Raw genomic sequence first — 27,171 nt, 5'->3', positions numbered from 1 at the left:
AACAAAAAAAAGGTGAAGTAAATTAAAAGGGAATAAAAATAAATAAAGTAAACCTTTTAAGAATTTAATTAAATTCAATATTAGCACAATAAAGAGCCTCGTAGGCTGTCACAACAAATTGATTCACTATCGAAACTTTTAAGACACAAATGATACTAAACATCGAAACATCAAAAGAATAAAAATAAAGCATTGGATTACGTTAACACTGCATAAACATATAAAAACTAACACTGAAATTAACTACAGTGGAACAACACTGAATTATTTAAATGTAACTAAGCAAGCACTGATGGACACATAAGAGACATGAATAGGTACTAACATAGACATACCACATTGGTGGCGACAGGAACAACACATGAATAAATTTAAGTATAAATAACAGGTGACGGGTGTCACTCAAAACAACGTGAACTGAATGACAAGGAGAACTGGACTGAACTCCATCAGTTGGTGGACTACTATATACAGTGACCCCTCGTTTAACGAACACCTCGGTTAACGTAATTTCGATTAACGAACTGCCTTCCATAAGGATCTTCAATTCGGTTAACGAAAAAAAATTCAGTTAACGAAGTTCTTACGAACCAACCTCAACATGTTTTCGCTTGCACTGACCGGGCAACCAGCTTTAGTATCAGTCCGCCAATACATTAATCGGTTCTAGGGCTTAAATTCCTTACTATTTTAATAAATATCAAGAAGTTTATACTATTCAATAATTTTAAAAGTTTAATATTCAATTTTTGAGTCATTTTAACAATTATTGAACATAATTGAAGGTAAAGTGACTAGTTTAATGCGCGGCATCCAGCCTCTTAACACAGCAAACAGGAGTTAGTCTCTCTCTGTTTTCACTGGAGGTAACATCTTGCTTGAGACTCTTCAACTAAATGCTTTTTTTCTGTGTTTCCAAGCAAATTATTGGTCATTTTGAAATATATTTTACATATTGACAATATATAATGCAGTGCAGTGTTGATTTAAAGAAAATAATCTTGAATTACACCAGAGAGCTAAAATTTTATGGGTGAAATGGCACCATGGGGTGACTTCTCTTCCACCCCAATGCCTTCTCTTCTTCCTTCTCCTCCACCCCCATTCTAAATCCCATCATCATCATCCAGGAGCCTTCTACATACACACCTCAAAGTAAGTGAACTTTTCTACCATTTTTGTTGAATTTAGGAAATTTTCGGTGAGCTGGAACCAATTTCCCAAAAACCCATTGAAACAATGGTTTCGGTTAACAAACTTTTCGGTTAACGAACGACCTTCTGGAACGGATTGAGTTCGTTAACGGAGGGGTCACTGTATAGGGTCTTTCCCGCCCGTGCGACCTGCTGGTGGGTCGTTTAACGATGCAGATGGTCGTTAGAGAACAAAGAATGCTTGTTACAATACTAAATGAAGAAATAAGATGGGCTTGAACAAATAATAACAGTTAAAAACCATAACAGCATAGGGTAAGGTGACTAGATTACCGTATATACCCGTGTATAGCACGAGGTTTTAAGACCAAATTTTTTGGCAAAAAGTTGGGGGTCGACCTCTATACGGGTAATAGTTTTGTTAGGTTGAAAAATATTTACCAGTAACTACCAGTAAACAATGGAAACGACGCACTAACGCACCGCCTGCTGTGAGTGTCGGTACAGTTGCCAGGGAAGATCTCTTGCGTCATCATAGCAAGCCCAAAGTAGCCAAATGCATGGTATGGTATGCACAGGAGTATGTAAAACATAAAGTATTCTTTTTTAAAAGTTTATTTATAGATACATAAATTTTTGTTAATTAAATTTGAAACATCAATCTTTGTTAATTAGATTTGAAACAAAAGAAAAATACGATACCTTATTTCTAAATATTTTCATTAAAATATTACATCACAAGTATATTTTACCTTAACTGTGCCTGAATGAATATATTCTCAGAAATAAATATGGAAATGTAATATTTTTGCTGAAATGACGTACGTATTACAGTGGAAAGTGGGATAAAATTGTGACGAAAACAATGACTTTCACTTTCTTTCGTCGTTCAAAAGATTTTACCGTAATCGCTTTTCGAATGGTTTTCAGTTAAAAAACTGTTGTATTACAATAATATTCTATCCTAATTGACTTGAATAAATACTACGATACCATATTTCTGAATATTTTCATTAAAATCCATCAAAATCATTTTCCTTGTCATCATCTGCAGCACCAAACAGCTCCTCCCAGTCCTCTCCTTGAACAGCATCGTCATATGGATCAACACCATCATCAGCCATAGGATCATCAATATCTTCATCCTCATTCACGCTCTCATTAGCCTCATAATCCCACAACAAGTCGTCTTCTGTTCCATCAAGAGCATTCGAAATCCCACATTTCTTAAAAGATTTCACCACAATTTCTGGTCTGATTGCATCCCAGGCCTCTACAATCCATTCACATAATGTTGCTAGTGATGGAGCTTGGATGTTGCCTCCCTTTGTGTATGTCTTATCGCCTTCTATCATCCAGTTGTTCCACTTCACTCTTACCGCATCTTTAAATGGTTTGTTTATGGAAACATCCAGTGGTTGGACAAGACTTGTTAATCCACCAGGACTCACAGCTGTATCAGTGTTTTCCTTCCTAATCCCAGCAGTAACACTGTCAACAAGATGTGACCGAAACATATCCCACACAAAGACTTTTTTCTTTGCGCAGTCCCCCTGGTCTAAAGTTCCAGACTTTTTTAAGCCATATTTGTATGCCGCCTTCATCCATCCATCCTTTCTCGTGCACATGGATGATTATACCTTTTGGAAAATTTTGCTCTGGAATTGTTTTCCTTTTAAATATTACCATAGGCGTCAGCTTTGTGCCGTCAGCCATACATGATAGCACAACTGTGAATCTTGATTTTTCATGTCCAGTAGTTTTAACTAAAACTGTTTTTTCACCAACTTTATTCACTGTTTGACTGATTGGCATATCAAAATTCATGGGCGTTTCATCCATGTTTCCAATACACGAAAGTCTATATGAATTCTTTTTCCGGTGTTTGATTATGAACCTATGAAATTCAATAACCTTGTCATCAAGTTCTTGTGGAAGACGCTGTGATATTTTCGCTTTCCGTCTCAGTACAAAATCATTTCTTTTCATAAATCTTGTGCACCAACCATGACTCGCCTTAAAATCTGTGATGCCTAATTTCCTTGCTAGTTTCAAGGCAAAGATTCGAATTGATCCTCGGGAAACACCATATCCATTCTGTCGGTTTTCACTGACATACTTTGCCACTTCAACTTCCAACTGTGGCCACTTGTTACACTTTCCTCTGTTAGCACATTTGTTTTTTGGCAAAAGCTTAAGTTGTGCAGAGAGCTTTTTTCAGTCTCTAACACTTTTTTCGGAAACCTTAAATTCCCTTGCTGTTGCACAGTTGTTAGTCTGTTCTGCATATTCAATCACTCTCAGCTTGAACATAGCTGTGAACTTTCTTCTTGAATCCATGCTGAAGAGAATATGGGTCAAGCACGTCTACACTGTAACAAGACACAATTTGAACTATACACGTGGGCTAATCGTGATGACATAATATGATGTGAGTCAGGTCATCTACACACAGTTGCCAGTTTCAAAATTTTCCTTTTAAAATTTTAAGTTACCGAGTATTTCTTTTCCCAAATCGTTTTACAATACTGTAGGTAAAACAGTATACTATTGTGCAAACCCCACAGAAAAAAAATTAACAAATGGAGACACCAAAAATGTAAAAAAAAAAAATGCTGTCTGACTTGCAACACTGTTGGTAGGGTCAGGTGGTTCTAACGGTACCTGCCAGGACCCGGTAATCAAATTTATAACAGTATCTAACCTCAATTACTGTAGTTTATCTGATGTAGGCAATATGAAGTAAAAAATACCAGTTAAAGTGAGAAATTGGAAGAGAATAAACAAGAAAGATGTTGGGCTATTTTTGGTAGGGCTGAGGGAGAGAGTACCAGCTGTTTGGTCTTTTTTGGCGGGAGAGTCACGCAAATATCCGTACTAGTATTTGTTTGGTGTCTTCTGTATTTTTAAAAATGAATACTTGTAAATTAAAAGTACCGTAACATTGTATTATATACAAACTTGTCATATTTCTGGAAAATAAGAAGCAAGAAAATAAGAATATACCGGTAAACACAATTTCAACGTACGCTAAAATTAAAAGCTGCTTAAGAAGGGCCGATGCAAACACAAAGCCTCCGCGACCAGGGCTCTGCCGCATCAGCTAGACGGTACACGTGTTTTTCGAATCGTTTTCAGTTAAAAAACTGTTACATCCCAAGTGAATTAGGATAGAATATTATTGTAATATAACAGTTTTTAACTGAAAACCATTCGAAAAGCGATTACGGTAACATCTTTTCAATGAAAGAAAGCGAAAGTCATTGTTTTTGTCACGATTTTATCCCACTTTCCACTGAATACGTACGTCATTTCAGTAAAAATACAGCTAGACCCCGACTTACGACGGGGTTAGGGACCCAAATCCAGGTCGTAAGTCCGACATGGTCGTAAGTCCGACATAGATAAAAAAATTCAAAATTTTCAAAAAAAAAAAATTCAAATTTTTTTTTTTTCCAAAAAAAAATTAAAAATCTACAATGAAATACAGTACACTAAACGTAAAAAATTATGAGGAATGGATACAGTACAGTAAAAGTAATAAATAATGAGGAATGGATACAGTGTGACTGAGCACTTACCTCAAATGTAGTCAGCTGAATGCACACGGGGCCCCCATAATTTTCTATTTACAGGATACATGGAGACTATATTAATTGGAAGAAGCAGAAGAGGAGACAGGGCTGGGTGGGTCATCAATGTCGCTTCCTTCAGACAGGTTTATGTACTGTGGTAACTTGCTGGTTGAAGGTATTGGATCATCTTGAGGGAGTGAAGAGGCAGCACTGGTGGGGCGTGAGGAGCCAGTACTGGGGGACTTCTTGAATTAGATGTCCAATTTAGACTGCACAGTTTGCTTTTTCTTTTCATTATAAATTTCTCTGTAGCAAGCAAGTGCATCTTGGATCATTCTGTCAACTTTGGCATAACGCTCATAATTTTGATCCATGTCATCAAACATTTGCATTCCTTTATTTATTGTAGCAAATGCCTCTGCCATATGTTTCACTGAAAACTTTTTGGGGGGTGCAGGCTCTTCTTCTACATTTTGTCTCTCTTCTTCCTCTGCAACTTTCTGTGCATCTAGTTCAATAAGATCCTCGTTACTGAGCTCTTCTGCTACACTTTCAACCAACTGTCCAACATCTTCAGTATCAATTTCTAACTCCAGCTGTTTACCTAACTCCACTATCTTGTTACTAATATCCAAAATAACTTCATTTTCATTAAATCCTTTGAAACTGTGCACATATCTTTTCAGGATTTTCTTCCATATTCCATTCATGCAATGTTTTGTAACCTGATCCCATGCTGCACTAATGTTCTTTATACATGACAAAATGTTGTACTCCTTCCAAAACTGTCTGAGCGTTTTCTCACCTTCAGTAGCAGCAACAGCCTGTGCGAAGGTCGTGCGTAAATAATACGCTTTAAAGGCAGCAATAGCACCTTGATCCATGGGTTGGATGATAGAGGTAGTGTTAGGTGGAATGTACACTACCTTAACATCAGGGTGCATGTCGTCCAGGTGTGGTGGGTGTCCCGGAGCATTACCCCTTGGCTCGTGGAATGAAACAAGTCATGAACCAATCCTCAAACAGTACTAGGGTCATCCAGGCTTTCTTGTTACTGCGATAAATCACTGGCAGTGTGTGCTTGCTGACATGTTTAAAAGCCCTGGGATTCTCTGAATGATAGATCATGAAGGGCTTTAGCTTGAAACCAGCAACAGTCCCCCCCAACAGAAGTGTAATTCTGTCCTTGAATGCCTTGAATCCGGGCATTTTTTTTGCCTCTTTGTGGATGTATGTCCGCTCAGGCATGCGTTTCCACAATAATCCAGTCTCATCCACATTGAATATTTGCTCAGGCAAATAATTCCCTTCCACAATCACATCATCTAACTCCTCCTTAAAAGCTTCGGCAGCACCAACATCGGCACTTGCTGCCTCTCCACTCACCTTAACATTGTGTAGACTGTAGCGTTTTTTAAATCTATCAAACCACCCATGACTTCCTGTAAAGGTTTGATCACATTCATCTCCTGCCTGCTCCTTCAGGCTTTGGAACAGCTTCTTGCTTTAGCCTGTATGGTTAGAACACTTAAGGGTACACGCTTCTGCATCTGGTCTTCTATCCATATCACCAATAATTTTTCCATATCGTGGATAGGACCTTGTCTTTTCTTTGTTATTATAGTTCCCTTTATAGGTGTTGTTCCTTTCACTACTTCACGAATACGTTCCTTGTCCTTCAGAATAGTGGATATAGTCGAGTGTAAGAAACCTAGGTCGCGTGAGATCGTTGCTACTGTTTTTCCATTCTCATACTGTGTTATTATCTTCAGTTTCATCTCAAAAGTAATTGCCTGTCTCCTTTTCCTTGGAGTACCACCAGCACTCTCACTTTTACGCTTTCCAGTCATTATAAAGTCAATTAAATACAATAATAACGAAAGTTCACAGCGCGATCAGTATAGGATACGATAGCCAAACACAAACAAAGCGCTCCACTGAGTGAGTGCAGCCACGAGGCGACCCAAGCCACCCCTCCCTCTCGCCCGGGACGGAAACGTTTCGGTATAGAAAATGCGCGCGTCATTTGAAAAAAATTTTGGTCACAACGGTCGCAGTCGTATGTCCCGTATGGACGTACGGTCAAAGCAGGTCGTAAGTACCAATGGACGTAAGTCCACGTAGTCGTAAGTCGGGGTCTAGCTGTATTACATTTCCATATTCTCAGAAATAAATAGTAGTTTTGCTGAAACGTGATGTATTTCAATGTAAATTAGGATAAACTACATACTACAGAAAACAAAAGACTTTACCTAACCTTCCGATGTTCAAGATATGTTACTCGTTTTTTTAATAGTTTTTGGTTAAAATACTGTTATATTAGTGATATTCTATTCATACTGTGGTTGATATAATACATTCACGGAAATGTAATATTTTTTGCTGAAATGACTTTCGTATTACAGTGGAAAGTGGGATAAAATTGTGACGAAAACAATGACTTTTGCTTTCTTTCGTTCAAAAGATGTTACCGTAATCGCTTTTCGAATGGTTTTCAGTTAAAAAACTATTGTATTACAATAACATTCCCTCCTAATTGACTTGAATAAATTCATGAATGGAAATATACAATATTTTTGTTGAAATTACCCGCGTTTCACTGTAAAGTGTCGTAATAATAAATGGTAAACAAGTTTATAGGACGTAGAGTGTTTTTACTGAAGGTTTTGTTGTTCCTTTACCCTCAAAAACTTGGGTCGACCTATAAACGAGGAATATCATAAATTAACGATTTCTTGGTCAAAAAATCGGGGTCGACTTATATACGAAGGGGGGTTATAGACGAGTATATACGGTATATAATAGTAAATATTACACATCATTACAGGAATAATATGGAACAACATGGAAGCATGTTATATAAAAAAAAATAGAAAAATACAACACGGTCGTAACAGTGGTCAAGCAGGTCTCAAAGGAAACGTGTCAGATGTTTGTTGCTGAGCTGCGCTGACCCAGCTTGACCTCGCCTCCTCCCCGGAGGAAATGTCAACTCGCCAATTGATTCATACTCACGGGTGAATGACCTGGTGAATATTTGGGTATTATACATTTGGGTAAATATTTATATCAGGGGTGGCCAACCTTTTGTGTGATGTGATCTACTTTTTCCACAGTTACCCTGACGCGATCTACCAGCCTAATATTCACCCATTGCCATAATATATGCAGATTCATAGAGAGAGAGAGAGGAAACAAATAATATTTTTCAATAATTGTAATGATATATTGTTAACATGACAAAATCATAAACTTACTTTACTAATGAGATGGTTAGCACTACATGTTGTCTGCCAGCTTTGTGTAATTAGGACTGTAGGAGGTGACTGCTAGCCTGAAGCAAGCATCCAGGTGTTCATCTGACATTGTTGATCGGTATTTGAATTTGATGTGTTTCATGTGTGAAAATGTTGATTCACAAAGGTAGGTTGATCCAAAAAATGCTGTGAGGTACATGGCACATTTTCTGACATTGGGATATTTTTCTTCACTGGGTAGGTTCCAGAATCTTCCTCCTGTTGCCCTGGATTTGATCTGAATATCATTTTTAAGCTTCAGAAGCTCATTTTCGACTTCAGATATGTCCATGTTAAATACTGATGCCATTCTAGATGCAATATCTTCAACATTTGTGATTTTACCAAATGGAAAACACATATATGTGTAGGCTTGCTGGGCAAGGTTGCCAAATATGATTCTCTCTTTACTTTTGACAAGACTCCTCAATATCGAGTCGACTTTTTCATTACCAAATTCATTAACACAAGGTTTAACGTGTATTTGTAAACTTATAAAAGCAAATACCTGCCTAGTTTTAGCCTATAACTGATGACAACTTGCTGATCAGTTTCCTCACCAGGAACCAGCCAGCACCGGCCCGTATGAACGCGAACACTTCCTATCAGGTTCCGCCACACACAGCATGGCACAGTCAAAGTTTTTTGTATGTATCACTCTGATGTGTCCATAATGATAATCTATTCCCAGAAAAAAATCTAAACAAATATAATATCCCAATGATTATGGGTAAAATTTTAAGAGGATTTTTGTATGGTAGCTTAAGAAGGATGGATCATTAAGTTTAACTTTGTCATGCGATTGACTAGAGAAGATCTTGCGATCGACCTGTCGATCACGATCGACAGGTTGGCCACCCCTGATTTATATAATACAAATGGTGCTGTTACAAATTTGCAGGAATGAAAATGGCTTGTGACACAAGTGAAGGCCTGGTAGCGAATGAACAAAGTTCCAGACATTCAAGTACAGTACCGGTATGCTCTCAAATTTCGCGAGTTTTTAATTCGGCATTTTTTATTTGGACACAAAAAAACCCACTGCATAATTTCAAATTTCGGCGGTGGAAACTCGAATTTCGACGGGTTATAGTGTGCAAAATGAACAATAAAATTCATTAATAATTTTTATTATATTAAAACATACGAGGAAGCAAGACGGCATTGCTTTCGTTAAGACTGCGCGTATGTAAGTGCGCACATGTAAAAACATTGCGTCATCACCCTACTTAAGAATGTGAAAGCAACACTTATTTACTGTTCATGTATGTTTTAATTAGTGTTTCTGAATTTAAAACAAAAATTCTACCCACCAGTGGTGGTAAAGTTAAAAAACATAAGGACAGCCAATGTTGTTGTGTGTGTTTTTACTTGGATGACGAAGTTGCCAAGTCATTAGGTTCAACTCTAGCTAAAGCTGTAGAACATAAAAACTACTACCTGTAATAAAGCAACATCCTAATAAACCAACGAAAATAACACATAAAGTTAAATAAAAACTAAAAACAACACAGAAAAAGTTTTTATGTTCTACAGCTTCAGCTAGAGTTGAACCTGATGGCAACTTCGTCATTCAAGTAAAAACACACACAACAACATTGGCTGTCTTTATGTTTTTTAACTTTACCACCACTGGTGGGTAGAATTTTTGTTTTAAATTCAGAAACATTAATTAAAACATATATGAACAGTAAATAAGTGTTGCTTTCATATTCTTATGTAGAGTAATGACGATATGTTTTCACATGTGTGCACTTACATACGTGATCTCACTTTTTTTCTTTACCATTAGTGGTTAGCTTCTTCCATTGTTCCATTTATTAACATTACTTAAAACAACCATATTAATTTTTTACATTAATTTTACTACAGCTACAACCAGGGTCTTATTTTCTTCAGTGTAGAACCAGTCTGTAACTGGTTTTGTAAACATTAATGAAAACAATGCCGTCTCGTCTCCTCGTGTGTTTTAATATTCTTCGTATTATTAATGAATTGTATTGTTCATTTTGCACACATAAACATTAATTCAATCAAAAAGAAATTAAGTAATAAACTGTATGTATATTATGTATGCTGTATTATATATTATGTATGTATATTATGTATGTGCCCCATTTATATATATTATTTATTCAGCCTAGCTAGTAGCATGTGGCAATATATTTAAGATGTCCCACATGCCCAATTAATGTGCCTGGCGACGTATGGAAGCTGTTAATGTATCACTTGCCATACGTCGTCTATAGAGCAGTTGACAAGCAGACAGGTTGAAGAGTGCTACTCCCCTTGTGTACATATCTCTTATCCAGTAAATAGAACCTACAAAATCTATCCAGGTGTTTGTGTTCGCTCCTGTTGATAGAACTTATTACCCAGAACACGAACATGGCGCAGTGAACCGGTTTTACTGGATAATTACGTGTGACAGTGCAAAGTTTGTGGAAAGCCGGCTTACGGACTCCTTCCCTGTGTCAACCAACTGCCGCCTGCCACCCCTCCTCGAAGAATTTAGCAACTTTGAGCAGTGTCAGTGACAGTGATTTTCTGTGAAGTGTTTAGTGCATTGTGTGTTTCGTGCCATACATGTGTGACCTTGTTCTAAAGGATTCCCAAGGTACACGGCATGTTCTGGGCATTTGTAAGGAGTAAAGTTTTTCACATCCTCCTCTTGTCTTGCCTGAGGGGTAACTGACGCTCCTCGCCGTCTCCACCCCCCCTCACAGCTCGAGGAGATTGCTCCCACCCAGACGCGCGCACACACACATACATGTACTAACACTCACTGACCGTGGCGGCTCCCTTATATATATTTTATATATATAATCTACTTATCTGTGTATTTAATTAATTTTTTGTCTGAGATCTTGTTGATACGACGGGCTGACCGGTCAACACTGATTTAAGACACAGTACACAGATGAAGTAGTCATGTCTCGTGCCCTACGCAGTCGTGGAGCCAGCGCCCGGATGAGTCAGTCGGATGATAGCTCCGCAGAGATGGATGACCAGGCTGACCATGACGTTCCAGGTCCCACAACATCGCGCTGCCCTTCACCTCGATATTCAGCGTTGTCTCCAGAGATAATTGCTTTAATGAAGTTTGAGAGATGAAAGGCGCGAGGATGAAGCTAACAGACGTGCGGCAGACGAACGCAGAAGGCAAGCAGAGGCAGAGAGAGACCACCAACGGAGATTGGAAGACAGTGCACGGTTTGAAGCTTTGATATCTTGCCTCACTGTTAACCAAGCCCCTGGCTCTAACACTGCCTCGGTACTGACTGGTTCAGGTACCTCGTCAATGCTTCCTTCACGCCCCCCAGCCCCACCTAAAGCAGCAGCTCAAACACCACCCATCTTGAAGCCTGATGTGAATTTCCAGACTTTTCGTGAATGGCGGCGACGGTGGACTGATTATGCTACAATGGTGGATCTCCAGAGTTTGTCACAGCTTAAACAACTCATCCAGCTGCGTATGTGCCTGTCCTTGGAAATTCAGCGTGTCTTAGAACATACGTTGCAGGTACCCTCAACCTCTTCGCTGTCTGTAGAGGAGGTACTGGACATTCTACAACGGCACATCAAAGGACAGCAGAATGAAGCTCTGCGCAGGAGGGAATTGTTTAGCTGCAGACAGATGGAAGGTGAGACTTTTGACGCCTTTTATGTACGTCTTAAGAGAGCCTCGGAAGAGGTAGATATATGTCTAGGCCACCACCAGCAGTGCGAGGAGACCCAGTTGAAGCAGGTGATCTTGATGGGTGTTAAGGACGAGGAACTTGTCCAACGCCTCACCTCCCTCGACTCTTCCTCTTCTCTCCAGGATGTGTTGACGATATGTCGCTCCTATGAGGCTGCAGGTGTTGCCTCCTCTGCCATCCGAGCTCCCCTACAGTTTATCCGTGCTGTCCCGGTACAAGGACAAAGTCTGCTCATATACGCCCATCCGTCCCTTGATTCATTTTGTAACAACTGTGGTAAATAACCCTATCAACAAGGTGATACATCCAGCTGCTGAGTCTACCTGCAACAGTTGTTACCCGTAGGGCCTGCAATTACTCACAATCGCAGGTGCTGCCATGTCAGTGCAGCTGTGTGCGATGCGTCTGGGCCGCCGCGGCAAAGTCGTTGCCCCTTCAACAAGCCAAAAAGGTTGGCGTCGTGAGCAGCGCCTTCCACCAGAGAGGGCCGCCCACAGTCTTCCAATCAGAAGCATGACGACCCTGGACAACGCTCGAGCCATATTAGGAATGTGTGCTCCCCCCAGCGTCCCAGGACCAAAGTCCCCCAGTACATCAGTGTCATTGTGACCTACCGCAGTGTGTCATCCCGTCTTCAAATGTTGCCCGACACCGGCGCTGATGCTACAGTCATCGGTCCCCAGCATTTGCAATGCTTGGGGCTCTCTCAAAGTGATCTCGGACCGCCTCCCAAGGACCTCTGCGTCACGGCAGATGGTTCACAGATGGCCCCAGCCCTAGGATCACTCCGAGCACAAGTCACCTTTGGCAACAGGTCGTGTCAAGCCTGGATTGATGTGCATAACGGTGTCCCGACTCCTTTGCTGTCCTACAGACATTGCCAAGAGTTGGCCATCATCTCCCAGGACTTCAACACTGATCTCGAGGCGTACACCAACAGGGTACGAAGAATAGCTACCCTGCTGCACGCCCTACCCTCTGGCCAGTGAACCTCTCGCCATTTAGTTATTGCTTTAGTCCTCACGCCTTGGCTTGCCTCACGACAGTCACTTTGGGCGAGCCGCAAGCGGCGATGCGCAGACTGTGTTCGACTGGCATGGGCCGCCATCTCAATGCTGTCAGGTATTAAGCCCGCCACGTACTAGCCCAGCCAGCAGCAAGAACCACGCCCCAGTGGCGGCTCGCCCACCGCCTTGAATCCTGTGTCGGCGGCTTTTTTCTGTATCAGGAAATCGCTTCCTTGTTATGTCGTCGACCGTCTCTGGTTGGCGGTTATTAGAATGCGGTAATGACCACGGCGTCTGCCGCCACCATCCAGCAAGTTCACGCCACTACTTCCGTGGCAGTGGGGCGTTCCTATGCGCCTGCGGAGCAGCCCGAAGGCCTCAGTTCTGGCGAGGACTTTGCCGTGTTCCTTGACCGATGGGGAGTCCGGCATGTGTTGTCATCGCCCCATTACCCGCAGTCCAACGGCCACGCTGAGGCTGCTGTCAAATCCCTGAAGCACCTCATCCTTAAGGTGGCCCCTTCTGGGAACATTGACTGCGAGGCCTTCGACCGGGGTCTTCTTGAACTCCGCAACACACCCAACTACACCGGACGCTCCCCTGCCCAGGTTTTGTATGGGCCTTGCCGTTCTTGTGTCCTACTCACCCTCAACCCTTTTCAAGGAGTGGCGAGGCTAAAACAGAAGGATTATGTGATCGCCCGACGCCGAGCGATCGTTCAGGGCGTAAATCGCCCGCTTCGCCTGACCCGCCCGTTCTCTAGGTTGATTAAGCCGGCACCAAGTCCGTGTTCAGGACGACCTCGTTGGGACAAAGTAGGCGTATTAGTCATAATGGGTCTCATTGAGTCACCCGGAGGACTACCAGGTGCGGTTACCCAGTGGTCGTGTGTGGTGGAGGAACCGCCGTTTTCTCCGCCCTGTAACAATGCCTTCTGCTGACCCCGCCACCAGTGTTGAGTCCCATATCCTTCCCAGTGATCAAGTCCCTCGACGCTCAGAACGGATCCAAAAGAAACGGTCCGCTCAAGACTTTGCTATGAGCGTATAGGGGAGAGGGAGGTGTATGTATATTATGTATGCTGTATTATATATTATGTATGTATATTATGTATGTGCTCGTTTTATATATATTATTTATTCAGCCTAGCTAGTAGCATGTGGCAATATATTTAAGATGTCCCACATGCCTAATTAATGTGCCTGGCGACGTATGGAAGCTGTTAATGTATCACTTGCCATACGTCGTCTATAGAGCAGTTGACAAGCATACAGGTTGAAGAGTGCTACTCCCCTTGTGTACATATCTCTTATCCAGTAAATAGAACCTACAAAATCTATCCAGGTGTTTGTGTTCGCTCCTGTTGATAGAACTTATTACCCAGAACACGAACATAAACAATGATTGTGCACATCTGAACGTTGGCGGGCCGCTCAAACTCATCGAAATTCGAGTTTCCGCCATCAAGATTTGAAATTGTGTAGTGTTTTTCTTTGTGTGTCCAAATAAAAAACGTAGATTTAAATACTCGCGAAACTTGAGAACCTACTGTAGGGTAAATAAGGCAAAATTTAGCCAAACATCGAAAGTACCAGACTCAAATTAATTTTCTCCATAGAAAGTTGTATTTAAATTTGGATGCTTTGAATTTTGCGAGGTTTTTACAGTCTAAGTAGGTGTCCAAATGTGAGAGCCTTCATATGAAGAAACAAACATTCCTGCTGTAATGGGGGGGATTTAGATGTAAGTATAGATAGAATATTTAGTTGTAGGATGTAAAGAGAGGAAGTTTGGTAGCATGGCCGATTCGTTACTTTCACTTAGATTATACGTTCTTAGGGTACATCTCTAGACACCACTTCATTACACCTAATTATTAATTCAACTGAATGGCGTGGACACATTAATATCAATATTATATCAAAGTTACTAGACACTGACTCTCGGACACAAACATGAATGAATACACTTCCCACCGTAAGTAACTCACACTATGGATAGCTCTGACAATGACTCACGTGTGACCTAAGGGAGGCCCAGCAGGTGCTGCTGAACTATGTCTCCTTTGGGAGACTGCTAGCTGGAGACGCGGTGTTGAGGAGGGAAGTCTCCCTCCCCACCTCGACTAGTGACGAGCGTGACTCCGTCTTCCGTTGATAGTGTTGTGGGAGTCATCTCAATGGAATCTGAATCAGGAATCTAATGACAAGAATGACCTGTGGACGGGACTGCAGGGCCTTTATATGGAGTAGAACCAACCGGCAAATGACCTCTCCTAATTAACACTAAGCTGGGTGTGTCTTGGCAAGGTGTGGTTGTAGGTCATATCACCCGGCTAATTCAAGTACTTAGTGGCCCGGGTCAGGTCTCCTGGGACTGTAGGGTGTCAACTTATGTGGGTTACCACGAGGGCATCTACTTACTGTTATATGTGTTGTAATTCTCTAGACTGTAAGCTGTGGTCTGATAAACAATCATTATACTGCGCTTTGAGACCAGCAGACAACCGTTCGCAATTCCTGAATAGATGGCGCTGCCGCACCACTGCCATTAGTAAACAAACCGCACAGCAGCAAGGGCTGTGTAGCTGCAGCTGTTTATATTATATTTTTACCTACTGAGAAAGTAAATAATTGTATTTTTCGCAGTATATCAACAATATTAGTTAAATTAATTGTTTTACAGTTTTACCCCGCCTAACGCGGTTTCACTTAACGCGTTTTCGCATATACGCGGTGCCTTGCCAAAGCTGAACTTTCACTTAACGCGGATTTTTTCCACATATACGCGGTGAGTGTCCGAGACGCTATTTTTAGATTTGCCCCACCCGCCACCCTGCCTGACTGCCTGTTTTAGCTCATAAAATTCATACAAATTACCAGGCCAGAATATAATTTACATTGCTGGAATTCTTATAATTTGGTGATCATTTTGAATATAAACATCATATATTTTGCTTTAAACTTACAATTTTTAGATAAAAAATTTTTTCTAGGTAACTATGGTATCTTTTGTGCAAAATATATGACATTTATATTCAAAATATTCCTGGTCTTACAAGGAATCCAGCAATGTCAATTATATTATCCTAACTTTAGTTTGAGGTATTATTTATTAAAATTTAGTGGTTATCCCACACATCTCCTTGGGACGGTTGGTGGGGGGTGGGGGGGAGGGAGGGACCGACCGACCATCTGTTACCCTGTGAAGGATTATTTTTTTTTTTATTAACTGAAGATATTTGTTTTAGCTCATAAAATTCACACAAATTACCCGGTCAGAATATAATTTACATTGCTGGAATTCTTATAATTTGGTGATCATTTTGAATATAAACATCATATATTTTGCTTTAAACTTACAATTTTTAGATAAAATTTTTTCTCTAGGTAACTATGTTATCTTTTGTGCAAAATATATGACATTTATATTCAAAATATTCCTGGTCTTACAAGGAATCCAGCAATGTCAATTATATTAAACTAACTTTAATCTGAGGTATTATTTAATACTAAATGTTAAAAACTCTGGAAGGGAGGATTGGTGGGGGGTGGGGGGGAGGGTTGGGACTGACCGCGCGGTTGGAAGAGGGGGGGAGGCAAGGTGGGGTACTTTGATTGACAGATAGTGTCGTGAAGATTATTTTTTTTTTATTAACTGAAGATATTTGTTTTAGCTCATAAAATTCATACAAATTACCCGGTCAGAATATAATTTACATTGCTGGAATTCTTATAATTTAGTGATCATTTTGAATATAAACATCATATATTTTGCTTTAAACTTACAATTTTTAGATAAAAATTTTTCTCTAGGTAACTATGTTATCTTTTGTGAAAAATATATGACATTTATATTCAAAATATTCCTGGTCTTACAAGGAATCCAGCAATGTCAATTCTCTAACAGTTTGGTTATCCCTGTCTCCTTGGGGCGGTTGGTGGGGGACCGACCGACCATCTGTTAGCCGGCTGTGTAGTGTGAGAGGGGGAGGGAGTTGAGTCCATTATTTGAATGGACATCAACTTGGCGACTGTATTTCTCTATTTCTCTTAAGTATTAATTGTGTGCATGTACCATCATAAAATTAAGATGTTATTTTTACTACAACATAGGTATGTGCCTTCAAAAAGTGGAGTTTGGGGGTCGGGCCGGTTTCTATTTGGAATTAATCCCATATGTTCTGTTGTTCACTTAACGCGGATTTCACTTAACGCGGGACCCTCTGGGTTCAATTGACCGCGTTAAGTGGGGTACAACTGTATAGTGCTGTATAGAGAATACTTGTAATTACTAAGTACTGTAATGAGGTAACAGTCTTTGTAAGGGGCTGATTTCAAAAACCTCTGCTACAACTCATCAACTACCGTCCAGGAAGACGCATGGTAATTTTCAAGGTATATTTTTGTAATAAAAAGTGCGTCTTCCAAGCCGAAAAATACGGTACAGTGGTCCCTCGGTTAACGAACACAATTCGTTCCAGACGGTCGTTCGTTAACCGAAACCATTGTTTCAATGGGATTTTGGGTAATTGGTTTCAGCTCACCGAAAATTACATACAAACTAAAAATAAATGCAGTAAAGTACACTTACTTTGAGGTGTGCATGTAGAAGGCTCCTGGTTGATGATGATGATGATGATGGGAATTAGAAGTGGGGGTGGAAGAGAAGTCACCCCATGCTTCATGCATGCCTCATTTCACCCATAAAATTTTAAGTTCACTTGGTGTAATTCAAGATTCTTTTCTTTAAATCAACACTGCACTGCATTATATATTGTCAATGTGTAAAATAAATTTCAGAATGACCAATAATTGTACTGTAAAAACGTAAAAATAGTTTATGTTCAAGAGAGTCTCAAGCAAGATGCTACCTCCACTGAGCAGAGACACAAACTGACGCCATTCTGGGTGAGTCAAGTGGCTGTTTGGCGCGCTAAAAACTAGTTCCCTGTACTTCAATTATGTTAAATAATTGTTAAAACAACTAAAAAATTTAATATAAGACTTGGAAAATTATTGAATAGTACAACCTTCTTGATATTTACTCAAATGGTAACAAATTTAAGCCCTAAAACCGATTACTGTATTGGCGGACTAATACTGCAGCTGGTGAGCAGGCGAAAACATGTTGGGAAAAATTTGTAAGAAATTTGTTAACCGAATTGAATATTCTTATGGAAGGTAATTCGTTAACCGAAATTTCATTAACGGTGGACTCTTTAAGTAAGTCCATATTTGAGGCCGTAACTTAAAGGGCCTCCTTAGGTTCTGTAACATGGTCAACCTGGATGTAGTAAGTCGCTGTTTCCTGATTGCATAAAATTTTTTTAAATATATTTTGTAATAATGCTTGTTAGACTTTATTTATCATAAAATAGTGTAGAAAATTTTTTTGTGCCTCAACACACTAAAATACTATATTACAGTTTTGTCTTTTTAGTTAAGTTTTTTATTTATTTTTTATTTTTTTACGATAAGAAAAGGCTCGGGTGTTTATATATGTCGTGTAATGGAAGAGACGCAGCTTTTGTCTTCTTACAACTCTTAAAGTAATTTGTACCAAAATTTAAGATTTTTATTGTCCACATTTATGGTACACATTTTTTATTACTGAGTAAACTTGCAGATAGACCTTATTAATGTGGTATAATCGTAGATACCCGTCAGTAATGAAAGCCAAATACAAGGTCAAGTTAACATTTTTGTCTAGATTCTGCCTATGCTAGGACCTAGTTATAACAAGCTATTCTGGTAAGTATCCAATAAGTATCCATGACTCATAGTTGAATAATACCTAACCCAAATTAAGTTCAGTAAACATGATAAAAAAGGGGTTAAAAATTAACAGTGGTAAAATATAGCTTTTTATATTCTTAGAAAAGAATTATGTTCATAGGTTTTTTATCCGATACATTCATTAGTGATTTTTTTTCCTGCAAAATTAGTGAAATGTATCTTACCCTAGCAAAACCTAACCTTACCTTACCTTATCTAAGCTAACCTAACCTTACCTTATCTAACCTAACCTTATATAACCTAACCTAACCTTATCTAACCTAACCTTATATAACCTAATCTAACCTTATATAACCTAATCTAACCTTATATAACCTAATCTAACCTTATATAACCTAATCTAACCTATCCTTATCTAACCTAACCTTATCTAACCTAACCTTATCTAACCTAACCTTATATAACCTAACCTAACGTTACCATACCTAACCTAACCAAAGAAAGTCGCAACATACATGACAAACAATTTAGTTCTCTATAAAAATTTTAATTTATTTAAAAAAAATACATTTGCAGAGATAACAAACTTTTCATGATAATTTTCTCCAACATATCTATAAATCTGTTAATGATATATGAACATAACTTAGGATGCTACTATTATACATTTTAACCTTTATGCATTTTAAATATAGTTTAGGTTAGGTAAGGCATGTTAAGGTTTGGTTAGTTTAGGTTAGGTTAGGTGGTTAATATATAGGACTAACCTGCAAATGAGTTATTTGTATTACTGTTTATTTTCTTACTTTATTTTCATCAGTGAGCTCTGATATACAGTAGTAGTTATGGTAGGTAGAGTTGTTTGGTTAGGTTGATTAGGTCTGTTTTCATACCAACAAATGTTAAGTTTTGTTTATTTTAGAAATATTAATTTCTTTTTTACACATTTGCACAAACTACAACAGTGTCCATTATAAACAAAACAGTGAATATCCGGTATTTATATATTCTTTTTCTATCAATTTCGGCCGCAGGTTAGTCCTGAATAATTACCGGTTAGGTAAATGTTAGGTTAGGTAAAGATTAGGTTAACTAAAGTTAGGTTTGGTTAGGTAAAGTTTGGTTAGGTAAAGTTAGGTTGGGTTAAGATTAGGTTAAGTAAAGCTAGGTTAGGTCTCTCTCTCTTCTCTCTTTTCATATGAGAAAGTGAAATTAAGTTAAATACAATAATCGGTGAATAACATAACCATTTTACACAAGAATCACGCTTAAGGTAGTGTTGGGCAACCTGTGGCCCATGTACTGTATGCAGCCCACAAGACATTTTGTGTAACTACCCACACACCAGAAATATTTATACAGTACAACAAGGACGCAGATTTGACTAAAATATTCGCCCTGTAATAACTGTGTTAAGCTTCTTTATGGGGTCATGGTTAATACAATACATAACTGATTTTAATCTATGGACCCACTGAGGTGGAGGGTCACTCATGTAGCTCACTGAGGTGGAGGGTCACTCATGTAGCTCACTGAGGTGGAGGGTCACTCGTGTAGCTCACTGAGGTGGAGGGTCACTCATGTAGCTCACTGAGGTGGAGGGTCACTCATGTGCTCACTGAGGTGGAGGGTCACTCATGTAGCTCACAGAGGTGGAGGGTCACTCATTCAGGTCACTAAGGTGGAGGGTAACTCATGTAGCTCACGGAGGTGGAGGGTCACCCATGTACCACGGAGGTGGAGGGTCACTCATGTAGCCCACTGAGGTGGGAGGGTCACCGTGGTCACCGAGGTGGAGGGCTCACCATTCAGGTCACTACAGGAGGGGTCACCTGTGGTAGCTCACTGGGAGGGAGGGCCTGTAGCCTCACTGAGGTGGAGGTCAGCCTGTGTAGCTCACTGAGGTGGAGGGTCACTCGTGTAGCTCACTGAGGTGGAGGGTCACTCGTGTAGCTCACTGAGGTGGAGGGTCACTCGTGTAGCTCACTGAGGTGGAGGGTCACTCGTGTAGCTCACTGAGGTGGAGGGTCACTCATGTAGCTCACTGAGGTGGAGGGTCACTCATTCAGGTCACTGAGGTGGAGGGTCACTCATGTAGCTCACTGAGGTGGAGGGTCACTCACAGGGCTGTGGAGTCGAAGACAAAACCTTCGACTCCGACTCCTCAAATTTTTATGCTTCCGACTCCGACTCCTTGGCCTATTTGTAACAACTATTTCTACCATCCTAATTGTAATTTGTATGTTGTAACCTGCGTAGGTAAAAAGTAAAACACCGTGGCTATACTGCTACAGCTTTATTAATGATCTGGACGATATTTAAGAACTACAAAAAGATGATAGGCTTGACTTTCAAAGTTTCAATCAAAAGAAAAATAAATTTATTAAGAATTCAAGATATTAACTAGAAAACACCATTTACATGTATATCTAAAAGTTCGATCTCAGCATATGAATTTTGTTTAAGCTCATAATCTGATGTGGATCTAAATGATGATCCTACAATTCCTTTTAAAGTAAAGTTATATATTTATGTACATTAAAGAAATGAATACCTTATTAAGGAAAATGGATAAACCTTACATGATTAAGTTATTAAATTAAATTTGCCTTAATCTTACCAAAAACAGGTTGTAGCTAATTGTTTTGTAGCTGAGAGCCTCTGTGCAGTTTTCAACGAAACAAAATTTGATATAATTCAAAATTTCAAATGGTAAAGAAGAGACTATCGTCCAAAATTATAGTGCTATACTGTGCCTGCTACAATAAATTCATAATAATGCTTATAAAATGGAAATAAATTATTTTAATAATTTAAGAAAATTAGTGGGATCAGTGGAATCACTGCAATGAATATGCCTGAGTTCATATATTTGTTCTTAGGAACAGAATAGCTTCAGTCGGAGTCGGAGTCTGGACAATTTTACCGACTCCGACTCCACAAGCCGAAATTTCCTCCGACTCCTCAACTCCGACTCCGACTCCACAGCCCTGGTCACTCATGTAGCTCACTGAGGTGGAAGGTCACTCATGTAGCTCACTGAGGTGGAGGGTCACTCATACAGGTAACTGTGGAGGGTCACTCATGTAGCTCACTGAAGGGGAGAGTCACTCATGTAGCTCACTGAGGTGAATGGTCACTCGTACAGCTCACTGAGGTGGAGAGATACTCATGTAGCTCACTGAGGTGGAGGGTCACTCATGTAGCTCACTGAGGTGGAGGGTCACTGATGTAGCTCACTGAGGTGGAGAGATACTCATGTAGCTCACTGAGGTGGAGGGTCACTCATGTAGCTCACTGAGGTGGAGGGTCACTCATGTAGCTCACTGAGGTGGAGGGTCACTCATACAGGCACTGTGCAGGGTCACTCATGGAAATATCACTGAGGTGGGAGAGATACTCGTAGCTCACTGGGAGGTGGAGGTCACTCATGTAGCTCACTGGAGGTGGGAGGGTCACTCATGTAGCTCTCACTGAGGTGTAGGTTACTCATGTAGCTCACTGGAGTTGGAGGGTCACTCATACAGGTAACTGTGGAGGGTCACTCTTGTAGCTCACTGAAGGAGAGTCACTCATGAAGCTCACTGAGGTGGGAGGGTCACTCATGTAGCCTACTGAGGTGAGGGTCATGTAGCCTCACTGAGGTGGAGGGTCACTCATGTAGGCTCACTGAGGTGGAGGGTCACTCATGGAAGCTCACTGAGGGAGGGTCACTCATACAGGTAACTGTGGAGGGTCACTCATGTAGCTCACTGAGGTGGAGGGTCACTCATGTAGCTCACTGAGGTGGAGGGTCACTCATACAGGTAACTGTGGAGAGTCACTCATGTAGCTCACTGAAGGGGAGAGTCACTCATGTAGCTCACTGAGGTGAATGGTCACTCATACAGCTCACTGAGATGGAGGGTCACTCATACAGGTAACTGAGGTGGAGGGTCACTCATACAGGTAACTGAGGTGGAGGGTCACTCATACAGGTAACTGAGGTGGAGGGTCACTCATACAGGTAACTGAGGTGGAGCGTCACTCATACAGGTAACTGAGGTGGAGGGTCACTCATACAGGTAACTGAGGTGGAGGGTCACTCATACAGGTAACTGAGGTGGAGGGTCACTCATACAGGTAACTGAGGTGGAGGGTCACTCATGTAGCTCACTGAGGTGGAGGGTCACTCGTGTAGCTCACTGAGGTGGAGGGTCACCTATGTAGCTCACTGAGGTGGAGAGTTACTCATGAAGCTCACTGAGGTGGAGAGTTACTCATGTAGCTCACTGAGGTGGAGGGTCACTCATGTAGCTCACTAAGGTGAATGGTCACTCATACAGCTCACTGAGATGGAGGGTCACTCATACAGGTAACTGAGGTGGAGGGTCACTCATACAGGTAACTGAGGTGGAGGGTCACTCATGTAGCTCGCTGAGGTGGAGAGTTACTCGTGTAGCTCGCTGAGGTGGAGGGTCACTCATGTAGCTCACTGAGGTGGAGGGTCACTCATGTAGCTCACTGAGGTGGAGGGTCACTCATGTAGCTCACTGAGGTGGAGGGTCACTCATGTAGCTCACTGAGGTGGAGGGTCACTCATGTAGCTCACTGAGGTGGAGGGTCACTCATGTAGCTCACTGAGTGTGAGGTCACTCATGTAGCTCACTGAGGTGGAGGGTCACCTATGTAGCTCACTGAGGTGGAGGGTCACCATGTGGGTCGGTGGAGGTGGGAGGGGGTCACCATGTAGCTCACTTCAGGTGGAGGGTCATCACTCACAGGTAACTGAGGTGGAGGGTCACACAGGTAACTGAGGTGGAGGGTCACTCATGTAGCTCACGGAGTGTGGAGGGTCACTCATGCTCACTGAGGTGGAGGGTCACCATGGCTCACGGGAGGTGGAGGGTCACCTGTAGCTCACTGGAGGTGGAGGGTCACTCATGGCTCACTGAGGTGGAGGTCAACTCATGTAGCTCACTGAGGTGGGAGGGTCACTCGTGTAGCTCACTGAGGTGGAGGGTCACTCGTGTAGCTCACTGAGGTGGAGGGTCACTCGTGTAGCTTACTGAGGTGGAGGGTCACTCGTGTAACTCACTGAGGTGGAGGGTCACTCATGTAGCTCACTGAGGTGGAGGATCACTCATGTAGCTCACGGAGGTGAAGGGTCACTCATGTAGCTCACTGAGGTGGAGGGTCACTCATGTAGCTCACGGAGGTGGAGGGTCTCTCATGTAGCTCACTGAGGTGGAGGGTCACTCATGTAGCTCACGGAGGTGGAGGGTCTCTCATGTAGCTCACTGAGGTGAATGGTCACTCATACAGCTCACTGAGATGGATGGTCACTTGTACTGCTCACTGAGGTGGAGGGTCACTCATGTAGCTCACGGAGGTGGAGGGTCACTCATGTAGCTCACTGAGGTGAATGGTCACTCATACAGCTCACTGAGATGGATGGTCACTTGTACTGCTCACTGAGATGGAGGGTCACTCACTGACTTAAGATGTCCCATCACTACTGTGCTCATAAATCTTGCACAAGGTAATTTTTCATAGACAGAATACACTGGAATCCCCATACTCAAGGTCACGTAGAGTTTACAGTAATTTTGTTGCTTTTACTATTATAAGGCTGTGATAATCTCTGTCACATCATACTACTTGCTCAGTACTAAAGAGGCAAATGAAATTTTATTTGCATGATATTTTTGTTAGAATGCAAACATTCTTCATCACAAAAGCCATTTATTAATTCATCAGGTTGCCATGTATACAGATGTACTCTTCAACATTATGAGATTTATCATCTGAATTGAATTGAAATACAGGTTGTACCTCTCTAGTCCAGCATTCTGTAGTCTGGAACGATTTTAGTTTGCCCATGGAGAAAATTAATTTGAGTTTAGTACTTTCGATGTTTGGCTAAATTTGGCCTTATTTACCCTACTTTTTTGGTGAATTACTATCTGTAATAAAGCAACATCCTAATAAACCAACGAAAATAACAGATAAAGTTAAATAAAAACTAAAAACAACACAGAAAACTTCTTATGTTCTACAGCTTCAGCTAGAGTTGAACCTGGTGGCTTGGCAACTTCGTCATCCGAGTAAAAACACACAACAACATTGGCTGTCTTTATGTTTTCAACTTTACCACCACTGGTGGGTAGAATTTTATTTTTTAATTCAGAAACATTAATTAAAATATAAATGAACAGTAAATAGGTGTTGCTTTCATATTCTTATGTCGAGTAATGACGATATGTTTTCCATGTGCGCACTTACATAAGCGATCTCTCCTTTTTTTAACCATTAATGGTTAACTACACCTAGACCCCGACTTACGACGGGGTTAGGGACCCAAATCCAGGTCGTAAGTCCGACATAGATAAAAAAATTCAAAATTTTCAAAAAAAAAAAATTCAAATTTATTTATTTATTTTATTTTTTTATTTCAAAAAAAAATTAAAAATCTACAATGAAATACAGTACACTAAACGTAAAAAATAATGATGAATGGATACAGTACAGTAAAAGTAATAAATAATGAGGAATGGATACAGTGTGACTGAGCACTTACCTTAAATGTAGTCAGCTGAATGCACACGGGGCCCCCATAATTTTCTAATTATACATGGAGACTACATTAACTGGAAACGTTTCGGTATAGAAAATGCGTGTGTCATTTAATTTTTTTTTTTTTTTTTTTTTTTATTATCTATATCTGAGGCGGTCGTAAGTCCACGTAGTCGTAAGTCGGGGTCTAGGTGTACTTCCATTGTTCCATTTATTAACATTAAATAAACATTACAGTACTTAAAACAACCATTTTAATTTTACTACAGCTACAACCAGGGTCTTATTTTCTTCAGTTTTATATGTAGAACCAGTCAATCACTGGATTTGTAAACAACGAAAACAATGCTGTCTCGTCTCCTCGTGTGTTTTAATATTCTACGTATTATTAATGCATTGTATTGTTTATTTTGCACACATAAACATTAATTCAATTGAAAAGACATTCAGTAATAAACAATAATGAATGGTTTGTACATAGAGAAATGACGCTGTTTACACAATTGTGCACGTCTGAACATTGGCGGGCCGCTCAAACCCGTCAAAATTCGAGTTTCCGTCGTCAAAATTTTAAATTGCGCAGGTTTTTTTTTTTTTTGGTCCAAATAAAAACGTCGAATTAAAAACTCGCGAAATTTGAGAACCTACTGTACAACATTTAACCCTTCAATATGTCTTCAAAGAGACCACGAAGCAGTGAAAGAGGTGCTATTGCTTCCAAGTGTATGCACAAGTCACTATCTATCCAGGAAAAGGGTGAATTTCCATGGTCCGGAAATTTCCATGGTCCGGCACCGGTCAGGTCCCGAGGTTGCCGGACTAGAGAGGTACAACCTGTAGTTTATTTAGCCAGAAAAACACAGATACAGAGTGGATAATAATAACAATATTAACATGGCTGAGCCAGTTGAGAACCTGAGCTCTCTCTTAGGGACCTGATATATACTATACATTTATCTCAAGGAAGTATTATTTAACATTTAGTATAGTAACTTGATTTTTATTTTTATATATTGAATTTTCCTCTACTTTGCCATTGGTGTGGTCCCTAACTTGTGTTCTTACATAAGGTTGAGGTATTAACATCTGTGCCTTTGAAATTCACAGCACTTTCCAAGAACTTAACCCATGTGATTGTTAAGGTCTATTTGTACGCTACTCTCCTTTGATGAAATATGTGTGACTTCACCTTACTTGTACAGTGATTTGCTGCATTGCAACCATCAGACAGCCCACTCATTAAGACGGCCTTGGGGGGTACTCATTAGGCTTTTTGATAAGGGAAGTTTTAATCCTCATTTCAAAAACCTTACTTTTATTTCAAATTACCATGTATCTGTATCGACTTTTTGTCATGTTTTCCAGGAAACCTCGTTTGAATGCTGAGTTAGTGGCAGCACAAGTAGCACAAGTTGTACCTCCTAAAGTGAAGAAATCAGAGAGAAAGGATCGAGAACGGAAAGGTGAAGGTCGTAACCTACAGAAAGGAAGGTTAGTTTTAAACAGATCCTCAAACAACAGAATCTTCGCCGCATTGATGTTATCCAACTTTAACACATACTCAAACTTTCTCTCGGTCACCATTTTAATATCTTCAGTATTCAGTCTAAAATAAGTCCTCTTTTAAAGATCCTTTTCTTATAAAATTTTTTCCTTGCTGGGTAACAGGATTCTGTATTGTATTTAATTTTTGTACAATTTCCTTTTGGAACATCACTTCGTATCTGTATATCAATTATGTCTTTGTGTCACTTATTCAAAACAGGTTGCCAAACATTTCAGCAACCAGCCATCACCACACCATCAAAATATGAAGGTCCTACACCAGTGTTCAGAAAGCTAGGAAAATTAAAATACTATTCCTATCAGTTAAATAGGTCTTCAAATTACATATTTTGGAGTAAAATAAAAAATAAATAATAAAGTATACCGTAATTATCTCGGAATGTAGTGAGAGGGAAAGATGAAAAGGAGAAAGGTACTGTAGATGGGAAACCATTGTCGATAAATATAAAGAAATACTGTCGGTTATGAGTGATCTGCTGTGTTCTTTGTTTGTTTTTTACGGGGATTAGCCCACCCGGGCCTGGGGGGCGAAAATGTAATGCAGTAATAATAATAATAATTCATAGTAAATAAAAATTA

At 40.3% G+C, this 27,171-nt stretch overlaps 1 protein-coding gene across 1 annotated transcript in view; it reads left to right on the top strand.

Annotated features, from left to right (window-relative positions):
- The window catches only part of LOC121868435 (YY1-associated factor 2-like), a 36,932-nt gene that overhangs the window by 5,649 nt on the left and 4,112 nt on the right, over positions 1–27,171 (top strand). Inside the window, exon 2 of the mRNA XM_042369089.1 lies at positions 26,392–26,517. Within this exon, the coding sequence (XP_042225023.1) occupies positions 26,392–26,517 (126 nt within the window). The remainder of the gene's footprint in view (positions 1–26,391; positions 26,518–27,171) is intronic.

This window comes from Homarus americanus, unplaced genomic scaffold, assembly GCF_018991925.1.
Source record: "Homarus americanus isolate GMGI-L3 unplaced genomic scaffold, GMGI_Hamer_2.0 scaffold19318, whole genome shotgun sequence".
NCBI lineage: Eukaryota > Metazoa > Arthropoda > Malacostraca > Decapoda > Nephropidae > Homarus > Homarus americanus.
Note: the sequence above shows the minus strand (reverse complement) of the source record. Positions and strands in the feature narration are given on the sequence as shown.